At 40.9% G+C, this 22,369-nt stretch overlaps 3 protein-coding genes across 4 annotated transcripts in view; 2 read left to right on the plus strand and 1 right to left on the minus strand.

The window, feature by feature from the left end:
• Positions 1 to 9,735, plus strand: part of LOC134436712 (heat shock factor-binding protein 1-like) — a 14,783-nt gene extending 5,048 nt beyond the window's left edge. Inside the window, exons 2-5 of the mRNA XM_063186052.1 lie at positions 6,000 to 6,107; positions 6,264 to 6,330; positions 8,710 to 8,816; positions 9,577 to 9,735. Of these exons, the coding sequence (XP_063042122.1) occupies positions 6,060 to 6,107; positions 6,264 to 6,330; positions 8,710 to 8,816; positions 9,577 to 9,585 (231 nt within the window). The 5' untranslated portion in view covers positions 6,000 to 6,059 and the 3' untranslated portion in view covers positions 9,586 to 9,735. The remainder of the gene's footprint in view (positions 1 to 5,999; positions 6,108 to 6,263; positions 6,331 to 8,709; positions 8,817 to 9,576) is intronic.
• Positions 9,677 to 15,667, minus strand: txnl4a (thioredoxin-like 4A). 2 transcript variants are annotated; one of them, XM_063186049.1, is made up of 4 exons: positions 15,501 to 15,667; positions 14,307 to 14,479; positions 12,454 to 12,557; positions 9,677 to 10,182 (listed from the first exon to the last, which is right to left on the minus strand). In XM_063186049.1, the coding sequence occupies exons 2-4, from the start codon at positions 14,457 to 14,459 to the stop codon at positions 10,011 to 10,013; spliced, it is 429 nt and encodes a 142-aa protein (XP_063042119.1). In that variant the 5' UTR covers positions 14,460 to 14,479; positions 15,501 to 15,667; the 3' UTR covers positions 9,677 to 10,010. The 2 variants fall into 2 exon arrangements, with proteins under 2 accessions (XP_063042119.1, XP_063042121.1); XM_063186051.1 differs by having other exon boundaries at positions 14,307 to 14,477; positions 15,497 to 15,602.
• On the plus strand, positions 15,652 to 21,874 carry LOC134436710 (THAP domain-containing protein 6-like). Its single transcript, XM_063186048.1, has 7 exons — positions 15,652 to 15,816; positions 16,168 to 16,360; positions 17,400 to 17,540; positions 18,061 to 18,126; positions 18,477 to 18,687; positions 19,782 to 19,929; positions 20,653 to 21,874. The coding sequence occupies exons 1-7, from the start codon at positions 15,737 to 15,739 to the stop codon at positions 20,978 to 20,980; spliced, it is 1,167 nt and encodes a 388-aa protein (XP_063042118.1). The 5' UTR covers positions 15,652 to 15,736; the 3' UTR covers positions 20,981 to 21,874.
• The last annotated feature ends 495 nt before the right edge of the window (positions 21,875 to 22,369 follow it).

The raw sequence follows: 22,369 nt of genomic DNA on the forward strand, positions 1-22,369 counted from the left end.
CTCACTTTCCACATCCGCTGAACTACAGCACCTCAAGTCTCTACCTTAATTCTATGTCTTTGCCAATAGATGTAGCTCATCTACTTCATATAGTAGGGCCATGGGTAGAAATAATTGAAATAAGTAAGGTTTATGGTATGTAAATAACCCAAAAACGTTGCCAAAATCAGCTCACAAAAGTATAAAATGGGTCTACCCTTGACATTAAGAGGCATTTTGAATCTGAAAGGCATTAAAAAATGTCACAAATGAATTCAGCATCCTCCAAAACCACACCAAGATTGTGTAGATTGGTCAAACTGATCCTGTAATAAGGCCATAAAGGCGATTATGCTCATTTATGCTAATTATGCTAATTAAAAAATTGCTCAACATTTACAAAGTAGCATCCGACAGTTTCTATGTACTGGGGACCTGTACTATACATTTTCATCAAAAAACTTTGGGGTACCAAACATTTCCGGGTTCACTATAGGGCCCTATGGGCTGGCAAGTAGACTAATTGGTAGTTCTAGCGATTATGATTTTACAAAAACAAAAAACAGGTTGTGTGGACTGATTTCAGTCAACAGGTGGGTCATTTCACGTGAAATCAGACACTTTGGGACCCGACCGACCCGGATTTCGATCATACTTGGTGTGCCTTTTCAGTAGCAAGGTAGCACCCCAGAACTGCATTGGTTTGAATCTGACACTAATATTAAGGGAGAAACAGACTAGGAAAGGTTCACATGTGAGGGTAGGACACTATACATTCAGCCTTGAATATATCAGTCAGTGTTAGTCACAAAAAGATGCCTGTGGTGTTGTTTGAAAGCTCTTTTCTGGCTCTACATATTACACAATCGCCTTGGAATACAACTACTCTCAGAATATGAATTATGATAAATTGAAAAATTAAAAATTGAATATCTAAAAAACTCATATTTTAAAATGGCCAGTTCCTTGTCCAAACGTAGCCGGCAATGTCATGAGCAGCACCTAAAATGCTGGTGTTCGGTTTGTTATTCATTTCAGAGAGAAGTTGACTCACAAATATGGCATCATACAGACCACTTACTAATAATATGGTAATACCATAGTAGCATCACATGACAAAACAAAAACAAAACAAAAATGGTCAGTGTCCATGGTCCCAGGTTTCAGAAACTAAGGCAGATGTCCATTTATACACACCAAATGATGATATGTGAATGTTTGAACATTCCTTCTCTGTGTACCTGTGCCATCTTCCCTTTACCGTACTTTAAAGAGATAATCAATGGCTACACTCTCATTTTGTACTCTACCAGTGCATTTGAAGCAGCAGCTGTGTCTTTTGTAGATAATGTATAAGTACGTCCCTTTGCAGTTACAGGTTCCACTACCAGAAGCACATCCTGATGATCCATGACAAGTCTATCTAATCTGAAGGGAAAAGTGAAGGATGGAGATGGCCCATGAGGATGCAGGAAGTTCAGTTTCACCTCTCCAGTGCTCGGCATACATTCCTCAGCACATGCTAGCCACCAGTTGCCATCATATACAGCTACAACATACCCTTTGATGCTTGAAAATGTAACACATTCCTTTACTGAGCTCACTCTTTCAACTCTGCCTTCTCTGAATGCTGAAAATGGCCTAACTTCCACTGTGTCCATTGACAATGGGCAGAAGCTGTGTAGTTTTTGAGTACCTGGAATAGTTCTTGCAGATTCAAACCTTTTCAACAGGTTCTCAGCTTCATGATGGTACATCTCTGTTGTGGCAAACTGGCAATGGATGTTCTTGACATTATCCTTGACTGACTCCCTTGAACCAGGAACGTTTGTAAAACTAGTAAACTGGGGAAAAAAAATCTAACACCAAAACAGATTTTTTTTTCCCCCAGTTTCAACTGATCTTGGTAGTAGCATACAAATGGATGGATTGTGGCATGCACTGGTTGTTCCAGTGAAATGATTGAATAGCATCTTGAATTATAAAACTATAGTTTTAAAAACGTTCCTGGTTCAAGGGAGTCAGTCAAGGATAATGTCAAGAACATCCATTGCCAGTTTGCCACAACAGAGATGTACCATCATGAAGCTGAGAACCTGTTGAAAAGGTTTGAATCTGCAAGAACTATTCCAGGTACTCAAAAACTACACAGCTTCTGCCCATTGTCAATGGACACAGTGGAAGTTAGGCCATTTTCAGCATTCAGAGAAGGCAGAGTTGAAAGAGTGAGCTCAGTAAAGGAATGTGTTACATTTTCAAGCATCAAAGGGTATGTTGTAGCTGTATATGATGGCAACTGGTGGCTAGCATGTGCTGAGGAATGTATGCCGAGCACTGGAGAGGTGAAACTGAACTTCCTGCATCCTCATGGGCCATCTCCATCCTTCACTTTTCCCTTCAGATTAGATAGACTTGTCATGGATCATCAGGATGTGCTTCTGGTAGTGGAACCTGTAACTGCAAAGGGACGTACTTATACATTATCTACAAAAGACACAGCTGCTGCTTCAAATGCACTGGTAGAGTACAAAATGAGAGTGTAGCCATTGATTATCTCTTTAAAGTACGGTAAAGGGAAGATGGCACAGGTACACAGAGAAGGAATGTTCAAACATTCACATATCATCATTTGGTGTGTATAAATGGACATCTGCCTTAGTTTCTGAAACCTGGGACCATGGACACTGACCATTTTTGTTTTGTTTTTGTTTTGTCATGTGATGCTACTATGGTATTACCATATTATTAGTAAGTGGTCTGTATGATGCCATATTTGTGAGTCAACTTCTCTCTGAAATGAATAACAAACCGAACACCAGCATTTTAGGTGCTGCTCATGACATTGCCGGCTACGTTTGGACAAGGAACTGGCCATTTTAAAATATGAGTTTTTTAGATATTCAATTTTTAATTTTTCAATTTATCATAATTCATATTCTGAGAGTAGTTGTATTCCAAGGCGATTGTGTAATATGTAGAGCCAGAAAAGAGCTTTCAAACAACACCACAGGCATCTTTTTGTGACTAACACTGACTGATATATTCAAGGCTGAATGTATAGTGTCCTACCCTCACATGTGAACCTTTCCTAGTCTGTTTCTCCCTTAATATTAGTGTCAGATTCAAACCAATGCAGTTCTGGGGTGCTACCTTGCTACTGAAAAGGCACACCAAGTATGACTGAAATCCGGGTCGGTCGGGTCCCAAAGTGTCTGATTTCACGTGAAATGACCCAGGTAGGCTGTCGCGGCGCCCCCTGGCCTCGCGCGGAAAGGGCGCACAGTTCTAGCAGAGGTTCTAGGCCCAGGTTCCACAGTGCCACGCGTATGTTTTTTTGCCCCCTTCTGATTTTTTGTTTTTCACATTTGGCACACGCTTAACAATTTCAGATCACCAAGCAAATGTAGACATTAAACAAGAATGACCCAATCAAAAACAAAATGCAGTGTTTCAGTGATTATTTCATTACAAAAAAGAGAATGCCATATAACCTGCATGAGCCTGTGTGAAAAAAGCAACCCTTTGTTAAATGAGTAGGTATCTGTGATTAATCATATTATTTTGGACAACTGAGTTATGTTTCAGAGCTGTCTGGCTGCTACCAGGCCTTTCAAATCAAGAGATTGTTTGAATAGAACCTGTTTGACAATGTGTATATCAAACCCCTGACATCACACTGTGATCCATCAACATTCAGGAGCAGATGATAATAAAAAATAATTGCATGTCTCAGCCCAAGAAGACAGTGAGGGTGGATCCCAGGAGTTCAGAAAGGAACACAGAACAACAATACCAACTGGAGGTGTTACTGCATACAATGGAAGTGTTCATGACTCAACCAGGAGAAAGAGACTAGGCAAACATTGCATGCATGTCAGAGATCCAAGCCACCATAAGGAGAGTATCAAGGCTTGTCTCAAATTAGCTTAAAAACATATGAACAATGCATGCAAAGCTTCTGAAAAAATATTCTGCATTTTGAACTTTTTGAAAGGAGAGCCTCCTGTAACATCTGGTGTGAAATGAACACTGCATTTGATAAAAAGAACGCCATACAGTGAAACATGGTGGTGGGAGTTTCACAGTTTGGGTCTGTGTTGATGCCTTGGGGGGACATGGATGACCATGCTATGATTAAAGAAAACATGAATTTGACTCTTTACAAACAAATCCTGAAGGATAATGTCCAGCCATCATTTGTGACCATTTGTTTGTGTTCATGCATGGGATCCATCCACTGTAGCGGATTTTAAAACAGTTATGCAAAGAACAGTTGACAAAAAAATCATCCATTAGCTATGTGCAAGACTGCTCGTCAGTTTTTGTAAGCAATTGACTAAAATTGTTGCTGCTGGGGGTGGTACAACAAGTTATAAGGTTCAGGGGGCAATTACTTTTTCACACATGCTCATGCAGGTTTTTTGGCATTATTCTCTCAACAAATGAAATAATCACTGAGAAACTGTATGTTATGTTTGCTTGGGTCATCCTTGTTTAGTGTTTACATTTGTGGGGTGATTTTTGCCCAGCACATCTGAGGGCATTTGCACTTTTATTGCAAACTGTAGTTGCAACTGTTTATTTACATCTCTATCTCTCTCTCTCTGTACTGAAAAAAATGGCCGGTGCAAAACAACTGTGCAGGTGAAGGTGTGTGTGTGTGTGTGTGTGTGTGTGTGTGTGTGTGTGTGTGTGTGTGTGTGTGTGTGTGTGTGTGTGTGTGTGTGTGTGTGTGTGTGTGTTTGTGTGTGTGTGTGTGTGTGACGTGTGAGTGTTCAGTCAAATCAATTAGGAGGAATTCGATGAGTAAACAAATGGCATGAGGAAAGAAGCTCCTTCTCAGTCTCTCTGTTCTTGCTCTGTGACAGCACAGTCGCCTCTCAGATCTCAATTTTTAATAGTCCATATCCTGGGTGTGATAGGACTTTACTAGATAGCACTCTCTGGTGACTTCCACCGCTGGCAGAGGTTCACAAACACAGCACCAGTGGTGGACAAAGTAAAAGTAAAAGTAAAAAAAAGAAACAGTTTCTTTCCAACATAGGTAACTTATCTGAGTAATAAAAAGTAGACCAATGTACTTGTCTTACAATAAGCTGATTCTGCACAGGTTGGGTTGAGTTTGTGGTGGGTCCTTGTTAGGTCTGTATTGTTTTTCAGTAATAACAAAGTCTATCTCAATAGGTAGGTAAAATGGAGTAAACGGAGTAACAGCTATGTAATATCATGTGCTACTGTTGTAATTACACCACAAAAGTACTTTTACTTTGTCCACCACTGCACAGCACTCAGCAGAATGCACTATTATTTGTAGTGCATTGTAGTGAACACCAAGAGGTATTGCAAGTGCCTGCCACCCTCTCAACAGGTTGTTTACAGATATAAAGTGGAGTGTAGTTTCCCCTCTTTTTCTGAAAGTCCACCACCATCTCCTTTGTCTTACTGACGTTTAGTGTCAAGTAGGGCTGTAATGATATTGTATCAAACCGAGAAATCGTGATACAAAGAGTCACAATACTGTATCGCGATACAAGGAGGCAGTATCGTGATATGCCCTTTCAAAGATTTGTGACCCATCAGTCCAGAAAATAACCACATGATATGAAGTGATAGTGCTTCCAAGCTTCAAATCATCATGACTACTGTATTTAAACTTTAAAATTGTTATCAGCCTCTTGTAAAATATTCTACCTATAAACTTGGGTATATCGAACCGTAGGTTAGTAGGAGTCGTGAGTTGAGTGTATCGTTACAGCCCTAGTGTCAAGTTGTTGTGCTGGCACCACGGTGAGATGTTATGAACTTTGTTTATGTATGCCTGCCTGTAATTATAGCTTTATAGCTTTATTTTTGTGTGCTTGTATGGGTGTCATCAAGTCCCTATGTCTGTGTTGTTCCATGTTGTTTCATGTCTTTACTTAGGCCTTCCTGTTAGCACTTTGGTCAGCTGCTCTTGTTGTTTTAGAAGTCCTTAATAAATAAACTTTGACTTCACTTGACGTATCCATTCTTCGTTTCAGTTAAATGCCTAAAAGCGCCCTTTTAAGATACAGACGTCACAAACTCTCTACGTACCAAACATGGGGGACAAACCAAAGCTAAAAGGTGCACAAGACTTAACAGCACAGGTGAGTACGTGTAGTCATTTGCACACAACTAAATGTCAACTTGGCACACTTGAACCTGTATAATTACGTTAACACACCTGGCTGTATATTCATATAGCCCTTCTGTTATAATTTGACAATAAAATATTTTGATTTGGTGTCATGTCCTATTTGCAGATGGAAACAACTATGCAGGAAATCAACAAAAAATTCCAAGCAATGTCCGACCAAATTGTAACACGATATATCCTTTCATTTTGAATATTCTGGGAATTCTAGGAATTTACTGATCAAAGAAGTGCAGTCCTGTGCAGAATGACGAGTCAGACCATTTCCAATTTCAGATCAGGACCTGAAATGTTTCAACAACAGTGTGTCATTTGTAGACTTTTGAAGGTCCCTGAAAACACTAAAACTCAAAATGGGTCTTCATGCATTGTTATTCTTTCTTTTAAAAAAATATTTTGGCCTTTTGTTTTGTGCCTTTATTAGATAGGAGAGAAAAGAGAAGATTGGTTTGGGAAATGACCCAGGCAGGATTCAAACTTGGCCTACCTGGGCATTGTGCACATACTAGTGTGGATATTATAGCACAACACGTATAGCACATACAGTGCCCTCCATAATTATTGGCACCCCTGGTTGAGATGTGTTAAAAGCCTTAAAATAAATTCAGTGTTTATTGCAGAAGAATACTGTCACACTGAAAATTTTAGGAAAATGTAGCCTTCAACTCAAATGAATTGTAGGAAAATAAAAAAAATCCCTGACTAAAAAATAATTATTTTTCATTAAATCACCTGTTCCACAATTATTGGCACCCTTAACAATTCCCAGGAAATAAATATAATTGAAGCATTTCTGTCATTTCTACAGTAGTTTACAAAGTTTACCAGAGTATGTAGGAACATTTAATTAGTAATTCATCACTTCCTGTTTCCCTGGGGTATAACTATGACGTGACACCGAGGCCATTTCTCTTATCCACTCTTAAACATGGGAAAGACAAAGGAACACAGCATACAAGTGAGGCAGATGTGCGTCGACCTTCACAGGTCAGGCAGAGGCTACAAGAAGATTGCCACTCAACTGCAGCTGCCCATATCTACTGTGAGAGGAATAATTAAGAAGTTCAAAACAACTGGAACAGTGGTAAACAAGCCTGGACGAGGACCCAAGTTTATTTTGCCACCACGCACAGTGAGGAGGATGGTAAGAGAAATCAAAATATCTCCAAAGCTCACTGTTACAGAATTACAACAAATGGTAGCATCCTGGGGTCACAAAGTCTCCAAATCAACCATCAGGCGCTGTCTACACGCCAACAAGCTGTTTGGGAGGCATGCACGGAGAAAACCTTTCCTCACTCACAGTCATAAACGCAAACGTCTGGAGTTCGCCCAGCGGTATTGGGGCTTCAACTGGGACCGTGTGCTTTGGTCAGATGAGACCAAGATTGAGCTTTTTGGCAACAAACACTCTAAGTGGGTCTGGCGTGCCACGAAAGATGCGCATGCTGTAAAGCACCTCATACCCACTGTGAAGTATGGGGGTGGGTCAGTGATGCTGTGGGGCTGTTTCGCTTCCAAAGGCCCTGGGAAGCTTGTTAGGGTGCATGGCATCATGAATGCTTTGAAATACCAGGACATTTTAAATCAAAATCTGTTGCCCTCTGCCAAAAAGCTGAAGATGGGTCATCACTGGGTCTTTCAGCAAGACAATGACCCTAAACATATGGCCAAATCTACACAGAAATGGTTAACCAGACACAAAATCAAGCTCCTCCCATGGCCATCTCAGTCCCCAGACCTCAACCCCATTGAGAACCTGTGGGGTGAGCTGAAGAGGAGAGTACAGAGGAGAGGACCCAGGTCTCTGGATGATTTAGAGAGATTCTGCAAAGAGGAATGGCTGAAGATCCCTCTTTCTGTCTTTTCCCATCTTGTGAAACATTATAGGAGAAGATTAGGTGCTGTTTTGTTGGCAAAAGGGGGTTGTACAAAATATTAACAACAGGGGTGCTAATAATTGTGACACACATTATTTGATGTCAAATAATTATTTCTTTATGTGGGATTTTTTTCCCCACTGAATAAATGCACTTGTATTGAAGGTTGGATTTTTCTCTTTTTTTTCCATTAAGGTCCCATATTATTTAGAGAAAAATAATAATAATTGGAAGCTAAAAAACACATCTCAACCAGGGGTGCCAATAATAATGGAGGGCACTGTATATGGTGTTGATATAGCACAGCAGAGCCGTATATTAATATATTATATTCAGGGTTCCCACACCTTTTTCATGAACAAATTCAAGCACCTTCCAGCACCTTTAACTAGACTGCCTATTATTTGGCTTATTCAGTTTGACACAAATTTCAAGCATTTTCAAGCACTTGACCAAAAAAATCAAGCATTTTCACAACCTTGAAAACACTTAACTGAAATTCAAGCATTTTCAAGGAATTCAAGCACAGGTGGGAACCCTGTATAAGTATATTATACGGCTCTGTAGCAGAGTGCACCACAGCACCCTCTGCAGGTTAAAATGAAGTTTAAAAAAGGTCATGGTCACTTTCCCAATCATATGGTATGTACACAATGTATTCCCTGACACAAATACTGGAGGAAATGGGAACGCGCATCAATGACTTGGAAAAAAATGTAGCAGACCTAATGCAGCAGGCCGGAATGGAGGAGCCAGAAGCGGCAACAGAGATAGACCCAAAGGTACAGTTCCCACCATACCAAATTAGTTCAAAATGCCTAGGAAGACAAATGCTGAGGCACTCAAGGTTGCATTTTTTTAAAACTTTTTTATTTGGCTACAATGCCTACACGTTTCGGCCCGCTTTTGTAGCAAAAAAAAAATAAAAAATGGCAGCCTTGAGTGCCTCAGCATTTGTCTACCTGGACCAAGTTTGAGAGCCCTACACTGATGAGCACCAAGGAAAAAAGGTGAAGACCCAGAAGCACTCCAATTACCTGCTTGTGTTCAGTTCAAAATGCCTGCTGACTGTCAAGATAAATGATCAGTGTGGCACATTGTTAAACTAAACATTGACAAACTAACAATGTGATTCACTCAGATATGGAGCAGAACTGTGCGATACTTTGGAATTACGTTACTGGTCCAGCCAGTAAAAAAAGACAGTATGTGGCCCCTGAAGTCAAGTAAAGCTTCTTTGCACAAAAATAGGCCTGAAGTGTGCGGATTGTCCTCTTTTTATACTGAAATTTCTACTGAATGCTGCACCTTCTAAACAGATGAGCGGTGGCCTCTCATAACTTAAGGTATGTGGCCCCTGAACTGAACTGACTTTGACACCCCTGCCCTTCGCCCATCAGCTTAGTTCTGAAATGTCTGCCATCAGATAACAGGATGAATGTGGTGTATTGCTTTAATGATGTGTTTGTTCAATCCATCCATCAGCTTTTACTGTGGTAAATATTTTAAAATGTACACATTGTTTTTGTTTGTTTGTTGCAGAGACAGTAAAGGGACCTTATCTGCCAAAGTGGAGGAGGAAGACATCTCCCTCTCCTGTAACCAATGAAGTGCCTTCACCTTTACTAACTGCTTTGTCCACTTTCATAAAACATTTTTTTTATTTTGTATAAAATAAATATCCATCATGGGGGAAAACACAAAGACGTTCATTTGTAGGTTTCATGGTTACAAATCTATCCATTCAGAACCACTCCTTTCAAATTAGTAGATCACTATCAACGAAACACATAAATGGTTGCACCATGGTTCACACAACTAAAAGAAATAACGTATGAAGACACTGAGTAAGGAGGAGTAAGAAGTCGTCATAAATGTTCAGAAATGACAAAACAGTGGCTGCTGAAAAATTAGAGGCAAAATAGTCCAGGGTTGCGTTGAGCTTGTGAGGCAGGAAGGAAGGAAGGAGAGAGAGGTTAATATCGGTATTTGGTGGAATAGTCCTTGGGGGAGACGACGAGACCTCTTCCTTTACGCGCTCCTCTGTACACAGTCTCAACAATGTCTATCATCTCCTGCTTGTCCTCCATTGTCCAGTTGATCTTGTTGTTGTTGCCAGTGCCCAGATCAATCATGATGTGTTTGTTCCTGAAAAGTAGGTAGCATGGAAAACAGGAGTCAGAGACAAATACAAGTCAATCTACTTGCTCCTGAAAAGTAACATGGAAAACAGGAATCAGAGACAAATACAAGTCAATCTACCGCCTCCTGTTAAGTACAGGGTTCCCACACCTTTTTCGTGAACAAATTCAAGCACTTTTCAAGCACCAATTTTTTTTTCCAGCACCTTTAATAGGTCACGGGAAGGGGATGTATCAGATGGTAGGAATCAGGTAAGCAATTTCCTGCATTCTAACCAATTTTAGGGTGTCGAATGGCAAATCCCATCTGACATCTCAATCCCTCAGATTTTTTATGTACCTGAACAATTTATTTCTATTATTTGACTTACCGAGTTTGACTTGACACAAATTTCAAGCATTTTCAAGCACTTCACCAAAAATTCAAGCATTTTCACAACCTTGAAAACACTTATTGAAATTCAAGCATTTTCAAGGAATTCAAGCACCAGTGGGAACCCTGAACGTAACATGGAAAACAGGAATCAGAGACAAATACAAGTCAATCTACCGCCTCCTGAAAAGTAACATGGAAAACAGGAATCAGAGACAAATACAAGTCAATCTACTTGCTCCTGAAAAGTAACATGGAAAACAGGAATCAGACTGAGTTCAATCTACTTACTCCTGCCCTTCCTTGTGACGTGAGGCTCAATACCATTGATTGATTATCCAAGTTTTATTCGGTAACTTGTTGATGTTGATTGGGGCAAAGGCAGACATAAAAATTCCATGACTTTCCCCGACCATAAAAAAGAATTCCCACAACCTCATCATAAAATGAATGCCCAAAATATTGATAAGAAGATCTTTAGCTCTGTGGTTCGCAATTTGTAATAGCCAGTCTTTAATATGGCTATTTTCAGTCAATTTTTCAGTCATTTGCCAGGCATGTTTGCTTGAATTGAGAAGTTTCTTGACATTTTCAGATTCTACACGAAGGCAAGAGGACAGGATAACCAGGAATAGAAAGGACGGGAGAAAGTAGGTTTTTTTGTCTTTCTCGACCCCACTTGACATGACAGTGTGAGAGGCGGACAAGAAGCAAATTGGGAGAGAGACGGAGAGGAGTCGGCAAAGGAGCCGGGCCGGGAATCGAACCTGGGTCAGCCGCACGGCAGGCGAGTGCCCCACCGGTCGGGCACAGTAGGGCCGGTGGGAGAAAGTAGTTTGACTACGACACTTAACTGGATTCAAGATAGACCGGGACGAGACGAGCCAGGAAATAATCGCAACATTTTGCCATCAAGGTTCTCAATTGATTCTTGTACTTAGATAGCCTGGGAGTACCCATGCTGCCTTGCGCATTCTTTTCGAATTGCTGGACAAGATCACACTTGTGATTTAGTATGGCGTTTGCCGCCAGACAAGTACTTAGAACCATACTGATCAAAACAATTGCGCTGTCAAGAAAGTTGTCCGGAATCCAAGATGGCCACCAGAAATCAAAGATGGCCATCAGGATATCTAAAATCGGTCTTCTGTAGGAGGAAATTGTTCAAAGATCACTTTCTTTGACCTAATTTGGGGATTTATGGTGAGGGAAATAAGATTCTGTGGCTTAGAAATCATTAGCTCATTGTGCAAATCCAAGATGGCTGCCAAATGTGTTCTCCCTCAAATTCAAACTGTTATATCTCCTGATCTAGAAGGGCTACAACCATAATTCTACTGTTTATTCATATGTTTCCATGGTGTATGAATGCATTTATGTAGGTATTTCGCAAATCTCACCATTTAGCCTGAACAACTTTCTTGACGGCGCAAAAGCTTATTTTGATCTGTATGGTCTAAAGTACAAGAATCCATTGAGAAAACCTTGACAGGAAAATGTTGTGAATATTTCCTGGCTCGTCCTAGTCAAGTAACTAGTGTGGCACGCCAGTATTTCATCTGGTGTATAATTGTCACTCTCCCGAATCACTAGGTCACCATGGTTTAGTGTGCATATTAGATAGATTTCAAGTTTTGTCAGAGGACGCGCTCAACTTCTTGGAAAAAAGGAATGTGTTTGGGTGCGCGATAAAGGGTATCAACTGAAAGAAGAAAAATCTGCACTCACAAACTACGTCTCATTATGTATTTATTACCACCATGTCCAAAAGCAAACGCGTTTCGGCTATCAAGCCTTCATCAGTGCGTGGTACCACACGCTTGCTTTTGGACATGGTGGTAATATAAATAAATGAGGCTTAGTTTGTGAGTGCAGATTTATATTAGATAGATGAACATTTCTCACCTGAAGAAGAACATTACGGTGCAGGGGTCATACAACTCGTACATCTTGTTAAAATCTGGAACCTCTGTGATATCCACCAAGTATATGACGGCAAAGTTTTTCACCTAAAGAGGGATTATGGTTAGTTGCAATTAAGTACTAATTTCATATACATTTCTCTTTCATTCTTTCATGTCCTAAACATACATATCATTAGTGGATGACATGCAACAGTGAATCTAAAAAAAGCTTTTCATAGCCTTTATATTATGAAAGATTGTGATATTCCGTCATTATGATGGCGTAGTAGAATAGTGAGACCCTGTGTCTCAATCCACACACTTGTGCACTTAAAGTGATACCGTCCCATTTTTGGAAATAAGCTTATTTTACACCTCCCCTTGAGTTAAATAATATGGTTTTACCATTCTCCTGTACTTTCAACTGTTCTCTGGGTATGACAGTGCACATTTTACCTCCATGCTAGCAGTTAACATGGACTCCTATGAGACCAGTTAGCCGCCAGCTGGTCTCATAGGACTCAATGTCAACTGCTAGCATGGAGGTAAAATTTGCACTACCATACCTAGAGAACGGTTGAAAGTACAGGAGAATGGTAAAACCCTATTACCTAACTCAAGGGGAGGTGTAAAATAAGCTTATTTCCAAAAATTTGACAGTGTCCCTTTAACTAAGGCTGTGTCTCAAATGCCGCACTTGTGCACTTCGTGCACTTGGAGTGCATCTTAATATGGGACCTTGCCTCCTCCACTTGCCTCCTCCACTCGCTTCTCGTCATGATGACATCACTGACAACAGCATTATATTTCAATATCTTGCAAAAGCTCAATTGTAGAGTCTTTTTCTCGTTTGCAATTGTTATGGTGAATGAAAAACAGTCCCTCAAAAGTTGTTGTGGCTAGGCTGACAGCTGGGAAACTTTATCGTTTTCTCCACGGAGGAGGGGCCAGGAGGCGGAGCGAGGAGACAAGCGCAAGTGGAGGAGGCAAGGTCACATATTGGGATGCACCCTGTTTTTCAGTGTCTAGGGTGCTCACGCTGAAAATGTCAGTTGTGTCAGTGCACTGAAAGCGCCCGGATGATCCCCTAACAATTGCGGAAAACATAGTGCTTAAACGATGGTCACTGCACGCACTAAACGGCCGCCATGTTGACACTGAGGAAATGTGGCGTTCAGTTCAGTGGAAGAGTTTGGTCAACAGTCTAATAATTCTGTATTCAAGTATTGTTGCTGAGACACCAACCTTTTCATGCCAATCCATGTATTGCATGTGTGATTGCTGCCCTTTAAGGGTGAAGAAAATGTAAATACAAGCATGAGACACTGTGCAGTAGGCAGCCAACAGATATTTTGGCGAGCTAATGTCATGCTCAGCCGTCACTTCCAGCGAGGGCACAGTGCATAGTGCTCAAAGTTTTCCACGACACTATGCACTAAAGACCTCAGTGCACTATGTGCACTGTGCACTAACCATCAGTGCACTGACACAAGTGTGTGGAATGAGACATAGTGACAGTGTAATGCCATGTGGCAGTAAACACTTTCTGAATCTATTCTCATGGCGGTGTGTGTGGAGCAATCGGTGAGAAAACACTGATTGCCCCATACGGTGAATGTCCATTTTTTCTTGAGGGAAAGGAATGACTTAAGTTGTCAAAACTTCAAACACTTGATGCCAAATGACAAGTGACACAAATGACAAAATAAATTGTTTATAAAGTGATTATTAGGCCTACCGGTAACCAGATAAGTCTGGATGGGAAATATCAAATCTTAGCATGGACGATAAAAAATAATCACCAAAACATACTAAAAAGAAATGCAAAATGACCAGTCAAGGAGGTGCTGCTACCTTTTCTGCGATGCTGTAAAGCACTTCGTCCATTTTCATGCAGGTGGGGTCCCAGTCGTGTCCGAAGCGGATGACCAGCACACGGTCCTCCTCCGAGAGAATGGCCTGGTCCACTTGCCAGCCATTGTGTAAATGTGGGAGCATGTACGACATCTTCACCAAATTAGGAGACTCTGGAATAGAACAACAACAAACCAGACTTCAGTCAAGTATTTTGCCTGGGGAAATTCAACACCCCCCCTACCCTGCTATGTGCGACGCTCATCATTGTTGTCTAGTGTTGATAATTTGCCTTCACTAACTTCCTGATGATGGGAAGTAAACTGCTCATACATGTCTGTGTTTACTATACTGCCCTATAAAGCAAAAAGGCAGTAACTGCACAGAGCTCAAAACTGAGTCAGTTGACTTTAAAATGATGCTGCAATCCAGTATAAGTGTTTTTTGGGATATTACTGAATTGTGACAGTTTTGTTACTTTATATAACCACCCTTTTTCCAAATCAATCATTTTATTTATCTGTAGACTTTGATATTTATGGCATTAAAGTTATAGTTAGTCATTTTAAACAGCAATGCAGTTACTGCCTTTTTGCTTTGTAGGGCAGAATAGTTCTAGTTCTAGATTCTAGGCAATGACTGTCAGCTATCAGCCAATCTGATAACTTGCATTACACGCAACACACAAGAGGGAGCACTCATCTATTTGCGTTCGGGTGTTTTCCTACATTATTGCCCGATTGCTAGCAATGAAACTGTGAATGAAACGAGCAATAGGCAACTGAGGAATTTAAATTTAATTATTTGGTTCTTGCTCTTATTCTAAATGTCAAGAGGACTCGGCCACGTCACTCTGATCCCAAGGAAACAGTGGAAAGCATCCACGGCTTGCTTTAGGTTGAGCACACAGTAGACAAAAAACTTCACGTAAAGGACTAAGCTTACTGCGTGGACGATAAATCTGTCGAACCAGGCATTAGCTTGCAGAAGATGCCAGTAAGACTGTCAACAAAATATCGGAAATGCACAAACTTTATTTTGGGTAATGATGGGCTCCCCCATCATGGCCCTTGTGTTTCGTGCCATCACACACGGTCAACCTAGTACAGCATAAACTGTGACTGCTCATCAAGCAAACCATTTGACGGAATTTCACAATTATATTCAACCTTCATGGAAGAAATGTAAACCTACCTTTTATGAAATCACTTTATTCGTTCGCCGCTGCGTTTTCGGCACAGCAACAACGTTTCTTTTGCTGTTAGATTAGCTGTGCTTTCTGTTCAACAACTAGCGACAACAGAGCGTTCAAACCGGAAGTACAAGTAGAACGGGAGTAGGAGGAACTGACGTAGCCGCCCCAGTCAAGTCGGGCGTCCATAAAGGTTCTCTGTACATTAACCCTGTTCTTTTGATGAAAAACAGTAAAGATGCCTGAATCGTGTATTGCTTGGAACTGTAAGATCCGCCGAAATGCAGAAACAAAAGCCCAAGGGATCACCTTCCACAGGTAAGTTTTTGCCCTCTGTTTTATCACGGACCTGCTCTGGCACTGAGATGGCTTCTGTCTTTTCCCGAACGATATGCTTACACGGCGGCCATCTTGGAACAACACTAGTTGCTCCAGCAAAGCAATAGACCACAGACTTTGAATAACTTTGATTTGGATAACTATTTAGTGCTGCTGATGTGTCAAGGACGTCCGTGCAAGATGTTTTGTCCATGCAGTATGTTCAGTCTTTGCACATACTAAATACCAGTGCGGTGTTAACGTGGTATGCATGCCCTCACACAGGCTCACAATGTCAATTCTCAGTAAGATCTGATCAAACTACACATTAACTTGCTCTGTGTGTTAAAGGTTCCCAAAAGCCGAGAAAGCAAGGAAGCAGTGGGAAGAAGCATTCCTGGAGAAGGGGTTTAAAGCTTGCTCGTCTGCCATGCTCTGTAACAAACACTTCAGAGAAGAGGACATGGACAGGACGGGTCAGACCGTCAGAATCCGAGAAGGAGCCATTCCAACAATATTTGATTTCCCGCCTCACCTCCAAAAGGTCAATTAATTTACTCGATAGAGCTTTTACATTATATAATCACTAGGAAGTCAGTGACAAGCTTTATCCATTTCCCCATCAGTCATCTGTGGAATTGTACGATTAGTTTCTATAATATGCCATTGCCATCACATGGGATGGGTTTAGTTTCCTTGTGTGTGGGTTTTCTTGGTTCCATTAAAGGTCTACTGTGTAGGATGGTGGCCAGATTGTGTATTCCAACTGTGCTGGTCATTGAAACACTGCTGTCTATTGCCAAATTTGATATTTGCATTAACATTTACTAAGTAATAAACTAGAATTTACTAGTATGATCAAAGTACAGTGCGTTTTCCTGCTAAAAATGTATATCTCTATAAATTCTAAATGGCGGATATGGAGAAGATCCCCCTTTATATGTATTTTCCTAGTCATAAAGAATAGGCTACATATAATTTTATGGGGGTGTTATTTTTTGTGTGAAAACGTAACATTTGGGAATGGACAGCATGAATTTAGGAAATGACCTACTAAAAATATCACTCAGTGCACCTTTACAGGCACAGTAGGCCCATGTTATTTTAATTGTTTGTTTGTTTGTTTTCCAATACAGTAGGCTTCCCATCCATACATATTCATCATTATTTACTAAGTAATAAACTAATACTTACCAGAACGTTGTTTTCACCAAAACTGACGCACAATGCATTCAGTAATAACAGCAATCTGGATAAACTGACGATGAAAGCAGATCTTTAAGGATTCATTTCAATAATCGGAAATATGAGACTGATGATGATTTCACTGGCCGAAACGTCAGTTTTGAAACTAAAGTTTTAGAATAGTTTTGTAGTAAAACAGATTTGACCATAATTTTAGCTCAATATTTGTGGTGGGCTTTTTCACGCTCTGAACACAGTGAGAAAGTTATTGCCACATAAAACATGTTAGGTTTAAGTCAAGTTGGTTTTATTGTCTGTGTTTCTTCGTATAGTATGCATATATTATACAAGGAAATTTGTTTTGTTATGTGCTTGCTTTCCCTTTTTTCCACTTGCAGCTGGCACAGAGGAAAGCAAGGAAGCGAGTCCTGGATTTAAAGAGGCACGTGGCGAGCACACCATTAGACTTGTCTCGGCCTGACGCCAACAAACAGAGTAATAATGAAGCTCTGAGCAACACGCTACGAGCTAGCGAGAAGGTACGTGTAGGTCATTTCAGTCCATAGATATGATTTCACTTTCTGTTGAATTTGAAGTCCATAGATATGTACATGGCTTGACATTGGCACTTGCCAACCGCCCAAAAATGGGTAAAGGTTGGCCGTGGCTAGTAACAATTTAAGTACATACACATTTAAAATGGGGTGTTATCCCTAGGGCCACTGTTATGTGTGTGTATTCATACAGTCAAGTCGGTTTTATTGTCAATTTCTTTACATGCACTGGTCATACAAAGAATTTGAAATTTCGTTTCTTACTTCCCCTGCAGACATAGACATACTTAAGATATGGACATAGTCAGTAATACGCTACACATACAGAAATTTAAAGTGAAAGACTGAACAACAGAAGACATGTAGAGAACATATATTAAAACGAGTAATTTGTTAATTTGTTAAGGGTATCGTGACAGTCTGACATAGTAATAATAGCATTGTAACAGAAAAATAATTTAAGCAAGTAATTTGTATTGACTTTTTTTTTTTCATTTTCATACAGCACAGTAAGCCTGACAACAAACAGAAAAATGAAGCTCTGTGCAACGCGTTACGAGCTAGCGAGAAGGTAGGTTAAGGCTAGTAACAATTTAAGTACATACAGTACGCATTTAAAATGTGGTGTTATCCCTAGGACCACTATTATGGCCTATGTGTGTATGAATACATACTGTACATGCATACATACATACAAACCCCTGGATTAATAAAGTTACTCTTACGCATTTTAAGTGTGGTGTTATCCCTAGGATATTTCTAAGCTCACTGTTATGCATTTAAAGTGAAAGCCCATTGGGAAACTCCAACTCCCATTGTTATTGTGACACAGCACTCCACAGCACACAAGTGAACACTGAACACTGCACACAACGAAATTGCATTTATGCCTCAACCGTGCAAGTGTGTTGTTCCGCCTAGGACCACTGCTATGGCCTGTCCACATCGCCTGTTGACCTGAAAGCCAGGCTCCATGGGGCCTTGTCTCGCGTGGCCAGCCTGGAGCGAGACCTGCGGAACGTCACGACCCGAGAGAAGCGAGCCAAGCACATGGTGCAGCGCCTCCTGGAGGACTTGAAGAGGAAGAACGACGTCAACAGGGAACTGAAGGAACAGCTTGATCAGTATGCAGGTAAAAACACTAAAAAAGAATAAAAGAGTCGGAGGAACCTAAAATATAAAGTTTCCTTTTCAGCTCTCCAGATATCCTAGGTGTTCTATCAAGGGCACTGAGTTTGTCTCAATGAACACACGCACACAAAACACACACACACACACACACCTTATGGCCCTCATCTTCACATCTCGTATACACTCATACTTATAGCCTTCACATTGCTCTCACAGTATTTGTATGTGGTATCAACAAAGTGTATCGGTGGACGCTACGTACGTAATGTGGATAATTCTTCACATTTACAATTTGATGAATGGCAAAATGTGACCCTTCACCATTTTGTTAAGTGGGCAAATGTCCGGCCAGTTGGAGTAGAGTAGAGAAGAGTAACTTAATTGATCTCAGGAAGGGAATTCAGGTGTCAAGTAGCCGACATAAATACATATAATGCCCACATGGACATTTCAAGACACATGTTATACAGATAATAGTCAGGGAGCAAGACAATAAAGACTACAGAAAACAATTAGGGCTGGGAATCGATCCAAATTTCCTGGATCGATTCGATTCAAATCCAGAAGGTCACGATCCGATTCGATCCACGATCCGATTCAATTCGATTCGATATCGATCTTCTTTATTGCTGGGTTGTCACTTTTACCCATTTATGTCTAGAATTCTTAGATCGGCTGTATAAACCAAAATATCTCAGCATTTGATGCCCGCACAAACATGACATATCTCTGTATGAAAGAAACAAGCAGGAAACTTGCTATGAGAGAGAAAGGTGGGATAAGACTGGCACTATTTACTTCAACAGACCGTGTGTATTTGTGCATGTAGCCTACATGAATGTGAAAAGAGCTACAGGATGTGGTTGAGAAAATCATCTGCAAAAGATCGATCCACAAAGTTGTGAATCGATATCGCAATTTTCAATCGTGAATCGATATTGGATCGCAGATCGATGTTTTTGAACCCAGCCCTAGAAAAAATACAATTTATTTTTTATTGATCATTGATCATTTGTCCGCCACCCTTTGTATGTATGCGATGCATGTACTGTACTGTACGTCACAAAAACAAATCCTTGCTTTACTGATTTTCAGAGTTGCCTTTGCACCTTCTGCCAAGATTTGGACATGAGTACACCAAGGAGCAGAAGGAGTTTTCCATCAAGGTCTTCGTCCACAGTGCGAAAGCTTATGCGTTTGTGAGGAAGCACCTTAACCTCCCGCACCCGCGTACGTTGCAAAGGTATGTATCATTTCATTGGACGCCTCAAAGGTATGTAGCATTTCATTGGACGGCTTGTATAGTTATTTACTTTCCATTTTGTGTAATTTGTTTTTAGATGCGTCCTAGCATCTCTACAAGAAGTTATGTCCCTCCATCCGTCCGTCTGTTTGTCTGTCCGTCTGAAACGGTTTCTTTCAATTGTTATTCCCTCCTGTGTCCACAAGGCGGCAGTGCATAGAAGGACGCATCTTTGTCCGCCTGTGGGACTTGTCTTGCAACACATAATTCCCCCTCACTGCCTTTTAATGTCATCATTCATACTTGAAGAAGCATAGTGTGTAGAAACTGGTTTGCACAAGTAAACACCTAACACCTATAACACTGGTATGTTACCAAAGACAAATGGAAAAAAAAACGTTGTAAAGGAAATTGCTTTCAATTGAAGAGTAAATGAATTAATAGCGCACCGTATATGGACATGAAATCGGGCCTAATGTTTAAGGCCGTGGCCTAATTGCAGAAGTGGTCTTAATATCAGAGGGTTGCTGGTTCGACTCCCACCCTTACCTCTCCCTACACCTCCATCCATGGCTGAAGTGCCCTTGAGCAAGGCAACTAACCCCACGCTGCTCCAGGGACTGTAACCAATACCCTGTACTTAAAATAATTGTAAGTTGCTTTGTATTAAAAAAAAGCGTCAGATAAGTGTAATGTAAAATTAAATCTGCTTTTCCTACCTAGGTGGCCGGAATATGCCCTGATGAGGGGTGAGCTCGTCTCCATGCCGTCATCTCCAACACCAACTCCAACACCAACACCAAGCGCGCTCTTGGAAAAGAAGAAGAGTATGACCAGCACGAAACCGAAGAAGAAGAAGACGGATGGAAATGATGCCGACCAGATACACAGCCATGCCACAGAAATGGAGCCCGGGAGACAGGAGACGAGACACAACGGACACAATGGAGAGACAATGGACATGGGGCTGCAAGACATCCGCTCAAGTGCCGACGCAGAGGCGGCGTCTCGTCTCGAGACGATAATGATCTCGGACTTGTATGAACGGTGATGAAAGAGGAGGTTTTACTCAAGGGATGCAGTATGATGATGATGATGATGATGATGATGATGATGTCATTGTGTGTAGCCATAAAAGTGTCTGGACACGACACCAGACTATCGGGTCAAACGGGTGCCGTGGGCATATGGTTAAGAAGCTGTGACGGAGAACGGAAGCGAGGATATTGTTGCGCTCTAGATGTTTAGAGTAATAACCAGGTGCATGGACCCTGAAAGAACAGTCAAAAACAATTCCTTCGTGTCTTATTCAGCTCTAGATGGTTTGAGAAATAAGCAGGTGCATGAACCCTAAAAGAACAGTCAAGCACAAGGAGGTTTTTTGTATTATTATTATTTTCTGAAATTAGAGGAGAGCAGAGGTTTGAGGGTTCTTCCACAGAGAGCATTGATGATGGCAGAACCCTGAAAAGTCTGCTCTTCTCTCCTCTCAGAAGAAAAAAAACAATTCCTTCGTGTCTTATTCAGTGCACTTCAGACCTGCTCTCACCATTGCACTAAGGAGCTGTGTAGTGTAGTGGTGGACATGTGGTCTTGATGAAGATGAATTTGAAAGCCCTGCTGCCATGAACTCTCCCTGCTTGGGCTGTACAAGGCAAGAGATGGACTCCATGATACAACAAAGTGAACAAGTGTGTTGATTTTGATTCACAGCCCATGGTTTAGTTTAGTTTAACAGGACTGGTTGAAGGAGAGGATTGTGCACATCCCAGGAAAAGGTGCAGGACGAAGGCCAACTGAAGTTTTCAAAGTGAGGAGTCCACACACTTAAAATTCTTTTTGTCTTTTATTATTTCATGGCTGGATTACGTTTCGACTTAAGATAATGCAGCCATGAAATTATAAAAGACAAAAAGTGTGCGGACTCCTCTCTTTGAAAACCTTAGTTTGAGACTACACTGTGTGCAGAATTATTAGGCAAACATGTTTTTTGACCATATTGTCCATTATATGCATATTTTCCGCCACCAACCTCTATGGACATGAACACCTATTGGATTTAAGCATTCCAGGTCATGCATATTTGTATATTAAGAGATGGCGTGATCGAAGGAGCCCAATACCCTATATCAGGTGTGCATAATTATTAGGCAACTTTGTTTTCCTCTGGGAAAATAGGCCACAAAAGAGATCTAACAAACTCTGAAAAGTCTATAAACAATCTTGAAGTCCTCCAGAGGGATGTGGCTGTCTTGAAATTGTCCAGATATTGGTCATATCCATCTAATGCACCGTTACGAAGCCATCAGTGTCACATGCATTGTGCTCACAAAGTAACTGCCGGATTGAGAAGAATTGAAGGTCAAACTACCACAAAATTATTACCCTGCAGTGCCGTTATATTCCAGAACTGAAACCTACATTGAGTGTCCAGAAGAAC

The sequence above is a fragment of the Engraulis encrasicolus genome, chromosome 20 (genome assembly GCF_034702125.1).
Source record: "Engraulis encrasicolus isolate BLACKSEA-1 chromosome 20, IST_EnEncr_1.0, whole genome shotgun sequence".
Classification (NCBI taxonomy): Eukaryota; Metazoa; Chordata; class Actinopteri; order Clupeiformes; family Engraulidae; genus Engraulis; species Engraulis encrasicolus.

What these genes read in the sequence shown, in the direction of transcription:
- txnl4a (XM_063186049.1), bottom strand. Translation starts at nt 14,459, where the DNA reads ATGTCGTACATGCTCCCACATTTACACAATGGCTGGCAAGTGGACCAG. An exon ending in TTTACAGCATCGCAGAAAAG is followed by an intron (nt 12,558 to 14,306) that starts GTAGCAGCACCT and finishes ATCCCTCTTTAG; the next exon opens with GTGAAAAACTTTGCCGTCAT. An exon ending in ACCGTAATGTTCTTCTTCAG is followed by an intron (nt 10,183 to 12,453) that starts GTGAGAAATGTT and finishes CCTACTTTTCAG; the next exon opens with GAACAAACACATCATGATTG.
- LOC134436710 (XM_063186048.1), top strand. Translation starts at nt 15,737, where the DNA reads ATGCCTGAATCGTGTATTGCTTGGAACTGTAAGATCCGCCGAAATGCA. An exon ending in TCCCGCCTCACCTCCAAAAG is followed by an intron (nt 16,361 to 17,399) that starts GTCAATTAATTT and finishes TTCCACTTGCAG; the next exon opens with CTGGCACAGAGGAAAGCAAG. An exon ending in CGCTACGAGCTAGCGAGAAG is followed by an intron (nt 17,541 to 18,060) that starts GTACGTGTAGGT and finishes ATTTTCATACAG; the next exon opens with CACAGTAAGCCTGACAACAA.